This window comes from Epinephelus lanceolatus, chromosome 1 (genome assembly GCF_041903045.1).
Source record: "Epinephelus lanceolatus isolate andai-2023 chromosome 1, ASM4190304v1, whole genome shotgun sequence".
Classification (NCBI taxonomy): Eukaryota; Metazoa; Chordata; class Actinopteri; order Perciformes; family Serranidae; genus Epinephelus; species Epinephelus lanceolatus.
The window spans coordinates 40,188,747-40,200,893 of record NC_135734.1 but is presented as its reverse complement, the minus strand read 5'-3'; the positions used below and the strand labels follow the sequence as shown (position 1 = coordinate 40,200,893).

Here is a 12,147-nt window from a genome sequence, read left to right as displayed (position 1 = left end):
CTTTAGTGAAACTGCCTCCACACAATATCAAAGATTTAGCCTCCTCTTATCTCCATGAAACACAGTAAGAGATCACTCTATTTAAAGAAGCACACTTTAGATACAATTAAGTGTTCGTGCGTTACATGAAAAGTCTTTATAATGATTTGTGAGGAGGTGATGATCCACAGCGGTAGGTATTGTTCTCTGCGTATTTATAGATATCTATTTAAAGTTCAAAATGCCTCACATGGTAGGAGTCAGGAGGGTGAGGCGAGGAAGCCATTAGCTAGAGCACCCTCTAATTACAGTGTTCCATCCCTAATGTGTCTGTAACGAGGAAGAGATGGGACAGACTATAATGAATCCTCTCCCCTCATGGTAATGTGCAAGGCTCATAGCTGCGTGGAGTCAGGGATTTGCTACTGTTGTAACGAGTGGGCAGAGTCACAATCAAAGGCATGAATAAATCGCTCTTTTGGTGCTCCCACCAGGAGGACCATGTCAGAGATTGTGTGCTTCTCTGCGCCGTCTGTGACGAAAGCCGGACCGGTGCAAGTCAGTCTGAGTGTCGACCGGGCCAGGGTTCCTGGGAGTCTGGCCTTTGAGTACATAGAAGACCCCACAGTCCAGCGTATTGAGCCCCTGTGGAGCATCACAAGGTAACACTAAGGAATACAGCACTGTGTATACACGGTCACAAGTGTGCACTGATACCTCATGAGAAAGATGGCTCAATCCCTGGACCTTTCTGTGTTCATGTAGGTTTCTGTAATCTTGTTATGGCACACAGACCACAGCACACTGTGGGCCTGTCTTACAAAAGCCATTTATGAGTACCAGAGGTGCGGACGCGAGTCGCATGACTTGGACTCAAGTCAGACTCAAATATAATGATATTAAAATCTAGTTGACAAAGCCAAGTAAGACTTGCAACTTCAGATGGACTTTTACACCAATGACTTGTGACTTCACCTGTACTGATGTTCATTTTAAATGTGGCCAAACTTTCAAATAATGAGGTAAACATACAGTAGGAGCAAAAACCTCTCTTTGCAACGTTTTATTCTACTCTGACTATAGTATGACATCATAGTATTTGGGTTCTCTTTATATGCTCATCTACTCCAGGCATGCTACCTGCAGGTGTTTACAATATGTCGCAGACGATGCTACATGTAGCTACATGCTAACGTCTCGAAAACATGTAAGCTTGGTTGCCCATGTTTTTAATTTCTCTGTTTTTGGATCATACTCCTGCTGTAACATGTCCAGTCGTGCTTAGAAGCTTTTATCGGTGGTTTTTCACAGTAGAAAGTGCTGTTATACTTTGTTACAGCCACTCCCCGGCTGCAATAACGGCCCAGCGACACTGAGACACAGAGGTACCGAAAACATTGACCTTTTGTGAGGCTAAAGGCGCTACACAGAGCCTTTTCAGACAGAGCATCAATGCACCGCATCAATGCACAGACATCATGAGGCAAATAAAGAGTTTTTTGATCATTAAAGCACGGAAATATGTTCTAGTAGAAATCCAGAATACAAGTATGAAAGTTGTAGACATCAATCCCAGAATGAGATGAGTTAAGTACAAGACAGGCCAAAATTCATTCTGTTGTGGAACCGGTTAATAGAGCAATATGCTTTCAAAGTGTAATGTCAGCTATTGTTTTAACAAACTTAAAATAACAATTTTTGTACATGTACTATATTCTAGCTCTGCTGTTAAAATGGCATTACATTTGATATAAAGCGCATCATGACTTGTTTAGGCCTCGACACTAAAAGTTTAGGACTTGTGACTTGAGTGCAAAGACTTGAGACTCAGCTGTGACCTGCAAAACAACGACTTGGTCCCACCAAATAATCGTTGCTTGCAGATTGTGAATACACCTGGCGGTCCGACAGGGCTCTCACATGCTCATGTGTCGCTAGTATGGTGTTAGTCTTGATTAGAGAAACGTGTAATAATTAATGCAAGACAAAGTGATCTCATTTTGCAAATTACAGCGTGCATGTTGCACATTTGATGAACCAGGCCTCTGGCTGATTGGAGTAGGTGTGAATGGGAATTTGAGCTGCTCTCAATGTTGCACTGTTTTCTGTTTCCCTAATCAGTACACTCTTAATGCCATCAAATCCCAACCCATCCAGGGTTGTAAAACAAACACTGCGCACAAGTTGCGAATCTGTTTCTGGGCAGTCTAACGTCAGCAGGTCTGTGTGGCAAACAAAGACGGGATGGTGCACGTAAGCATAAGTAAATGTGTGTTGAGCAAAACACAAGGACAAGGACACTATCTGTCTATCTTACCTTTTTTTCTGACATTACATTTATTGTGTGGACTTTTTATAGAGTAGTTTTCCAGTAAAAATAAATATGAAAAACCTGTGCTGCTTACATATGGTAGCCTGCCCAGTACAGATTATCACGGTGCCAGGCAATCTGTGACTTAGGCATTGATTCAGGTTAACAGGGAGAGTGATGCAAAGAAGTGAGGTGCTGTGGTTCTGTTATACCGAGGCTGTTCTACAATATCAAATAAGAGAAGATGACTGATGTTAACAAATGAAAATCTGATAAAATAGTACTTTTCATTTATGCCATATTTAATTGAAAAATGAATACAGATGTTACAAGTATGAGTGATGCTGCTAATATTACGACAGAAGTGAATTTCCTGTGAGAATTTCCGTGGCAGCTGAAAGTTACCTGTATTCCACTAAATAAAAGATGGCACTTAATTTGGTTTCGGGTGGGATTACCCAGCACTACGTCCCCGCAGATTAGACTTCAGAGAGACACCCTGGCCCTCAGCCTAGTGACAGGAGGAGCTTTGTGGAGCTGCAATCAAGAGCCCTCATCATGAATGTGCAGTCCCACTATGTGGCCCTACAAGCTTAGGTACCCTTTGAAGTGTGAGAAGAGAAGGATTGGCACTCTGTCAGGCTGACTAGACTGGCCATTTTTTTTTTTTTTTTTAAAGCCATTTTTTTCTCTTGTATTTCCCCCCTCTTTGTCTCCTTTTCTCTACTTTCCATACTGCAGTTTTCTAAGATCACACTGCAGCAGCACAGGTTAGACAAAGATTAGAGAGTGTTGTTTATTTTAATCACATCTAGCACAGATATGTAAACAAGCAGCACCTGTATTCATGCTATGCCAGCCTCACAGTCATGGATGAATATAAAATAGCAGCCAGCTGGTTTGCCGTTTGATCTGGCTCTTCTGCCCAATAACAAAGAGCGGGCTACCGTGCCAGCTACAGTATACCTCCTCAAACTCACATTAATGCAGCTCCTCTGCAAAATGTGGGGTTTGCAAGTTAAAAAGACGTCTCTCTGTGCAGCCATCACTCTAATTAAATCAGGGTGGATCGTGGTTTGCGTATATAGACTACCTGGGGCTGAAGTGCTTGTATGTGCATATTTATATGTAATAATTCTTGTTCCTTTCTCACAAACAGTGGACACACCACCCTGACAGTGACTGGAACCAACCTGGACGTAGTTCAGGAGCCGCGCGTCAGAGTCAAATATGCCGGCCATGAATCTGTCAACGTGAGTGTGACGACTGCTGATATAATGTGCTCAAATTCATTGATGGTGTTTACTCAAGCTGATGGAAATGTTCTTTGTAGACAGTCTGCTACAGTTGTATAAAGGGAGATTTAGGGTTGTGCTCATTTTGTAACGTTCTGCTTTGACATACGGAGTGTACTGTACAGTGGGCGACAGGAACAAACGTGCTACAACAGCCCAAAACATTAGGAGAAACATGCTGGAGCTTCAGAAATTATGCCTGTAGACCGAATCTCCATGACGCCCTGCTAATCACAACGATCACTTTTTTATTTCTGTTATCATTTTCAGCCATAACTGTAACGTTTAAGGATATATAGTTAAATTTAAGACCTTTTTAATACCACCTTATAGGATATTTAAGACCAAGCCTGCAACGGAAATACACATTATATTTATATTTGTGTGTGACACGTGTATGTACTCTTTCCAAGTAAATGCACTAATGTAAATATAAAATGAATGGTAAGGAAAAATGACAACAATTTGGTGAGTTTAAGTTTAATGTGTTTAATGTAAAGAGAAAACAAAATCTCATTGCTGTCATAAATCTTCTTCTTCTTCTTTGGGCTGTTCCCCACAGCGAATCATCTGCCTCCATCTAACCCTATCCTCTGCTTCCTCTTGTCTCACACCAACTGACTTCATGTCCTCTTTCACTATATCCATAAATCTCGTCTTTGGTCTTCCTCTAGGCCTCTTGCCTGGCAGTTCCAAACTCAGCATCCTGTCATGAATGCCATTTGTTATTGCAATATTCACAGAAATACCACAGGAAAAAAATTCATTTTCATTTTCACGGTAATGTGTCCGAAAGTATTTAAGGCCCATTAAATCTCAATTTAAGACAATTTAAGACTTTTTAAGGCCTTGCACTAAGAAAACTTAATTTAAGACATTTTAAGACTTTCTAAGGACCTGTAGACACCCTGTATTTATGTGCTGTGTTGCTTTGCTAGTGTCTTAATAATCTAAAACTACTGGCACAGAAGCAAAGCAGTGTCCTACTGTGGATGTATTTTAGCCTCCTAAAAAGTCCAACCGAAAAAAAAAATCTATACCAGTTTAAGTTTAAGTGTACGTCATATACGGAATATTTTCTCCACATAACCATACACTTAATACCACACACCTTAGGTAGCAGTAGACCAGAAACTCCAATGTTCTGCAAAGTAAAATTACTTTTTGAGTTTTCGTCAATGGAATCTGGTGGCTTTTAGATAATGGCTTCAGTTTCCTGTTGAAAAGGGTTGTCTGACAGCTAGGTGAAGCATTAAAAATATTCTAAGTATAGCGTACCTTTAAACTGATACAGATTTTTTTAGATGGGACTACAGTATATAGGAGGTTAAACAATATCCAGTTGAGGCAGGGTTTGCCCAGCGCCACTTCATTGCATATACGTGACGTGGGGTTATTGTACCGCGAAGTTACTGTAAACAAATATTGTGATTCAGTCTATTGAAAAATGAACATGAGAATCCAAAGATCCAAAAGAAATACAAGAAAAGAAAGGTGCTGCAAATAAAAAAAAAAGTGCTGCAGAGGGTCAAAAGAAATACATTAAAGCTACTCTTACCTGTCTTGCATTTCACACAGCATCCACAGCTCCCGCCTCCCTCCAAAGTCCCATCCCCCTCCTCCTGCAACTCCAATATTACGCAAGCGGTTACGTCAGCTGGAGGCCTCCACATTGGGAAGACAGACAGGACGCTCGACCAATCATTGCATTCGGTTCGAATGCAATGATTGGTCGTAGTTTTCTTAGAACCATATGAGAATGGAATAATTATGAGTTTTTTTTACCTCTGGTGGAATTCACTTACATTTTAGTGTGCCATCAGCTTATTAACAGCATTTTAACTTAAACAAAGGAAAGTGTAAAATTTCCAGAAAGGTAAGTGCTGCTTTAACAGCGGAAAAAAGCGGACTAAAAAGGCTACACAAAAAAGTGTCTATTATATTTTTTACATTTTGCCTTTACACTATTATACAAGAGTGACAGATTTGTGTAGCTATGTAAATCAAACTGTTCCACTTAGCACTCCCCCTAGAGGTCTGGAGAACCTCCGTTGTGTTGAGTGGATATGCAGTGTTTTTCTGTTGTTTGTGTGTTTTTAACTTTGCATTATTTCTGTATTTGCAGCTTGTTTGCTGTTAATGCATTTGCTTTGGCTTTCTGCAGCATGTTTTGTCAGTTACAGAACATTTCCGTTCTTTCATTTGATTAGGATTATGGTATGTTTTTGAATTGGCATCACTTCTGAAGCTCTTCTCCTAATCAAAATGTTTTGAGCCATTGTAGCATCTTTGCCCCGTAGGCCACTGTAGTTGTGACATCTTTGTAAAGCACTTATGCAGTTTTAGTCCAAAACCTTTTTCGTCTTTACCCATGACAGGGTGACAGGATGTTCAGAGCTGGTTTAGTTTGGAGTACAAAATATTTTCCACAGAGAGAACTACCAAAGTGTGAGTCAGAGTCAGAAAAACAGCCGGTCTCTGTACCAAACAGCCGGCAGGGTAGGCAAATTAACAGACCAGAGTGTGGAATACTGCAGTGCGGTCTAACAGGACGTAGTTTGTAAAATGTCAGCATTGCTGTGGATGTAAAAATGAAACCATACATACACAAAGGCATCAGAAAGAGGTTGACTATAGAAAGGTTAATTCCAAAATGAGATTTAAAAAAAAATGACATGAAAGTACAACTCAGTTTCGGGAGGTGATTTATGGTGCTGATTCTGTTTGCCAGAGCTCCTCAGGCAGGTCACCTCAAAGTGATTGATTGTTCCAAAGTGTTAAGGCCCCGGTGGCAGAAGTGCAGTTACCTTTAGCCTTGATTTTTCCACTTTGGACCAGTCAGGGAATTGCCTCAGGATCTGAGGCTGCACACTGGCTGGAGGAGGGTCAAAACTTCTGGACGGAACTTTTGGCTCGACCTTGAAATAGATCAATATATTCTTAAAAATCAATTCTAAATGTGTAACAAGTGAAGAGATGCCAGAAATGAAATGCTTGCTTGTACCAGCATTAGATAGATATTTAAAGACACATTTTATTGATGCCAAAATAAAGACAAAGGACAGGGTAAACAAGACATGAAAGCAATAATGCTTTTCCAGACTAATAAAGTGGCACCGCAGTGGAAAGAAACATTATATCTAAAGATAATAAAGCTCAGGTGGAAGTATGTGACAGAAAACCAAAATGAGGCCACTGAAAATTAAGAAACTTCTCATGTAATGTGTTTGAAGAAGAATGTTTTTAATGTAGACAATGTTGCATGTGTGTGTGAGAGAGGTATGCCCTGAGCTAATTAAATGGTTCGTTAATGATGCCAGCGCCGAATTTGAGCCAGTCAATTAAAACTGCATGTTTTACAGTGTCACTGGCAGCACCGAGATCTAAAGGGATTAAAGCTGAACTTTAACCCGCATCAGCTGCTCAAAGAGGGTCATTGGTAAATTTAATGAGGGCAGTCTCTTTATCGCACATATCTCGAAAACATCACTGGAATTGCTTAAAAAAATGTTTTGAACCAGAAAAGCAGTTAATTGACTTGAAAGAACTTTCTGTGAAACCTTAGATAAAAACTGAAGCTTAGAAATTGGCCTGAAGCGCGGGGGAATTCACCGGATCTGCTTGATTTTGAGAAGGATTTTCAAGAACTGCAGAACAAAGAAAGAAAACAAAAGACGCACTATTTCCAAAGAGCTATTTGTCACTGATAAAGTATCAACAACTAATTATAGTAGTGACAAAGAGTTGTTTTAGAACTTTGGTATTTACCTGATCAAAGGAACCAGTGATTGCCTTTGGAAGAAATGACTTTCAAAGCTCAAGCTTCTGACTACCTATGCTCCGAGTCGTGATCTGAGATCCTCAAGCCTACCCTCTCTAGTCGTCCCTAGATCAAGGCTGGTAACAAAAGGTGACCGAGGTTTTGCCATTGATGCCCCGAGGCTCTGGAATTCTCTGCCTGAGGACATTAGTCTGGCTGGCACATTTTCCGTTTTTAAATCCTTGCTTAAAACATGTTTTTATAAGAAAACTTTCCTTTTCAATGCCTTTTTTTTTACTTTTGTGATTTGAAACTTTTGTGCTTTATTTCTTTTTGTTCTATATTTGCCTCTTCAAACACTATTTTCCTCAACTCTTAATGTTTTTTTTTTTTAAATACTGTATTGTTTTGTGTTTTGTTTTGTGTATATACACAAAAACCTTAGTATGGAACCAAAAGTACGTGAATTTTATACTATTTTAGTGAAATATTACAGTATGCACACTGAACGCTTCACCCGCGGTAGCAACGCCAACATTCATAACAGCGGACAGTGAACAATGGAGCTCTATAATGTCAATAAGTAAAAGGTGAATAACTTTGGTCATGAGTCTGTTGTTTGATGTGTAAGTTAAGAAACACTATGAAGTATTGTGGTATACAGATAGATGATGTACATGATTTTTGAGCTTTGTTATGGGAACATAATTTGAGCTTTTTGTTAGCCGTGCTCCAGGGATGTCAGTTGGTCACTCCCAAGCACAGATGCATTTCAGAGACCAGGATACCGTGTTGGAGGCAGGATTGCGTTCATTCCTATGAAAGTTTCTCAGTGGCACATGAAGCCAAAAAAGGTCTATTTCTGCGGTATGAATTTACCCAGATGATCTGTGCTGCTTCTGTATCATTTGGCCCATAGAGCAAGCACAATAGAGACTTCTGCTAGCCGAGCTGGCTGCTTCCGGTTTAGTGCTCCACTAACTTCAACAAGGGTAAAATGATTTAATCAAGCGGCTCCTCTAGACTTTTCCAAATGTTATCTGACCAAATAGGTCAAATCCTGATAGAGAAATGAGTCATTTCAACCAAATATGGTCACTTCTGATTCCAAAAAAACAAGATGGCGACAGAAGAAATGCCAAACTTGAGGCTTTAAAACAGGAGTGCACGAACCTATGTGTGCAATCAAGGTAGCTACTTCCATTATTTTATATTATCTGTGGTCACTTCACCACTTTGATACAGACTGAAATATCTAATGAACTATTTGGATGATGTGCCGTTAAATTTGGTACACATATAGACATTATACCTGCTAACCTTATTAGCATGGTTAGAATTTAGCTAGTTTTAGCATTATCTGGTGACCAAGATAACATAGCGTTACACAACGAGTTCGCCTGCGGTTTGTTTTTTCTAAAAGCCAAAGTAACGTTACTCCAACAGACGTGATAATAAAACAGAAACTCCAGAGTGTCATCATGCTAGCAGATGCTGGTAGAGCTGAGGGTGGCTCAGGTTTTCATGGTTATGTGTCTCCAACTGGCAAGGAGGCTTTCAGGATGTGCCGTGATAATTACAGCTCAGTACATCCGAAAAGATGCATACTACTGTTTATGGATACAAACATATGTTGATTGATAGTACACATATCGCCTATGTAGTGCATAGTATGCGGTTTCGGACACAGCATTTGTCGAAATGTTTGCAAATGCAGCAGCTGACAGGAAGTAAAGAGGGGCCAAAGCTGTTGCCCTAGCAACAGAACAGCAATGAGAAAGGTCTATTAACATATGACCCAGCTCTCTGGGATGCCTTTAGTGTCAGTACTGTAGCAATTGTCATGGCAAAGCAGCTATTATATATTTACAGGCAGAAGGTCCAAAGCTCAAGCAGGCAGGTGAACATATGGACGGGAGGAGCTAAATATGCAGACAGTGCTGTAACAGCTAATGAATAACAGTAAGACATATAGAAGTCCGTAATCTCAGGTTATGTAGGTTAACACCATGGAGACCATCAGTATACGGTGAATATGATTAAAAGGCTCCGTAAGATTCACGACATCTGGATGTTAGAACTGACGGAGAAAAGTTATTCTACAAGATGTGAGCATGAAATGAGACATCTGCTCAGATCTGTTCAGAAAAAGTTGTTTTTAGACTTCAAAAAATAAAAAAGTGCAAGAGACTCTTAGTTTGTTGCCGTATTATAAAACTAATGTATCCGCATAAGGTGAAATTAACAGTTAATAGAAGATTTAAAACTTTTCATAGCTGTCTGAGGGTAAAATATTGATTCATGAATTTCTGCTGCCGGCTTCAAAATCGACATTTCTTATGATTAACCTGCAGCAGATTTATTATTTATGTCTTTGAATAATGTATGCAATTATTAATCATGCAGCAGACACTGTGAGCCATTACACCAGTAAATATGTGCATGATGATATCTACAGTCTGGTTTCCCTGATATGTCTGATTGTGAGAACCGTTATGTCCTCTCCAGGTGTGCAAAGTGCTGAACACAACCACCATCAGCTGCTTCGCCCCCTCTCTGAAGGCGGAGTACACTGCAGACCAGGAGACGATCAAACATGTGGACGAGTTCGGCTTCGTCTTCAACAACGTCCAAGCTCTGCTCACTTACAACAACACAAGCTTTGTGTACTACCCCAACCCTTACCTGGAACCCCTCAGTCTGTCAGGTGTTCTGGAGCAGAAACCTGGAGCTCCAATCATACTCAAAGTACGTCAGACCTGCTGCCGCTACTATGGTTTCTTTTTCGATTTCCCTACAAGAGACAGAGGACTATTTGAAGACTATTACTATCTGGCATTGACTGTGACATGTAAGAATGTTAAAGAAGTAGGGGTTATAAAGGGCACTTATCCACAGTCAGTGTTTTACCTACGGTAGATCAGTCTCTTGGTGCGCCACCTGTTTGGAGAAGCAGCGGGAATGCCGACACGGAAGCTAAGCAATGTACTGCTGTGGACATGGGTGGCAACAAAACTTGTTTTAGCTACTAAAAAAAGGCACACTTAAAAAAACCTAACAGTATTAGTGCATGCTGCACTAAAGAGTATTTTCACTGCTTTACCTTGTCGCAAGCAACCCATCTGACAGTTCCCCATCTATGCTCTCGCCAAAGCCACCAGACGTCATTGACAAAAACAGTAATTTTGGCTCACTGAACACAGGAGCTGCTGGTCTACCACTGCCTCGATCAATTAGTTTGTGTTATTGTGTGACTTAGGTAAATCAGAACTAACTCTTCTAAACACAAAATTCACACAATAACACAAACTAACCGAGTGGTTGAGGCAGAGGTAGACCAGCAGCTCCTGTGCTCAGTGATGCTTAATCACTGTTTTTCTCAACTAAGTCTGGCTTTTAGTAGAGTGATATAATGGCTTCAGTTCCCCACTGGAAATTGCTGTCTTATGGTTAGGTGAAGTGGTGAAAAGATTCTAAATATAGCATACACTTAAAGTAAGTCTTTGTTCAGTGACTTAGGGTGCTTTCAGACCTAGAGTTGTCTCCTTTGGTCCGAATCAGGGACTCATTTTGTCACAAAGTTGTATAATTGCCGAGAGTTGGTTCATGTTCTCACGGCAGCATTTACAAACAGACCAGATAAAATGGCTTGCATGAGAAAGCTGCTCTTGACTGGTCAGAATTTCCATGTAGGAAAAATCCAGGAAGTAAAGCAAACGTTGAAGAAGAGTACACTTGCAAGATAAATGTGACACTTTCTAATGTCACAGTGGAGGGACAACTACGCAGGTTGATTTTAGCGCTGCTCATCGTGGACTATATTGCTGTCATTGTTCATTTTAGTCAAACCATACAGTTTGAAAACGAGCCGCGGCTCCAACTAGATAACAATGTTTTGATGCATTGGATGTGCTGAATGTGCATATTAAGGCAGTACAGGAGGAGGTGCACATTAATAATCCTCCAGGACTGTAACATGCTCATGTTTAACCCAAACAATGTGTCATGTGACTGCAGCTGGTTCGAAGGTCGGAACATGTTCTCACCACAAACGAACTGCACCAGAGTTGATTTCAGGTGTGCAAAAAAAACAACCGGACCGAGACCACCTCTTCAAGAAGGTCTCGGGCAGGTGTGAAAGCACCCTTAAACATGTTTTGTTGCTGATCCTTCCACAGCAGTACATTGCTTAGCTTCCATGTTGGACCCTAGCCTGCTTCTTCAAACTAGGGAGGTGCCAAGTGACATCTATTCAATGTAATATACTGAATATGGATAAGCACCTTATACAACCCACCTTCAAACAAATCTGAGCTATCCTTTTAAATACAACTAACTGATCCAGGGTTCAACGCTAAGGTTTTTTTTCACTTGCCTGGTCGGGCAAGTTGGTCAGAGATCTACTTGCCCGAAGTCAGTTTTTACTTGCCCTAAAAAAATTGTTTAATTTAAGCGGCTATCAAATAACAAAGACTACAGTTATTTTTATGTTATGTAATCTTTATTCACACTGTATTTATCAATTAAAACAACATACGTCATGTATTGTAGCTTAATTCCTACCCAAAAATGACAGTGTCAGGGCTTAAAGTGAAAAATTTGTCAATCGTTCTCCGTCTATAATTTTGCGCCCTACTTGAGCCATGCCCACCTCTATTTATTTTTCACCCCTCTCTCCAGTTCTGCTGTATTAACACCGGGTTTAATATATTTTGCTTCCATCTCTCTGCCCTGCTCTACTCTACTTCAACGCTACTTAGCTCTCTCTCTACTCTACCAGTAGACTACCACATCCACCTGTT

General features: G+C 40.4%; 1 protein-coding gene across 1 annotated transcript in view; it reads left to right on the top strand.

Moving 5' to 3' along the window:
• LOC117256505 (plexin-A2-like) overlaps positions 1 to 12,147 on the top strand; it is a 143,820-nt gene that overhangs the window by 96,449 nt on the left and 35,224 nt on the right. Inside the window, exons 16-18 of the mRNA XM_033625950.2 lie at positions 474 to 641; positions 3,450 to 3,543; positions 9,854 to 10,093. Of these exons, the coding sequence (XP_033481841.1) occupies positions 474 to 641; positions 3,450 to 3,543; positions 9,854 to 10,093 (502 nt within the window). The remainder of the gene's footprint in view (positions 1 to 473; positions 642 to 3,449; positions 3,544 to 9,853; positions 10,094 to 12,147) is intronic.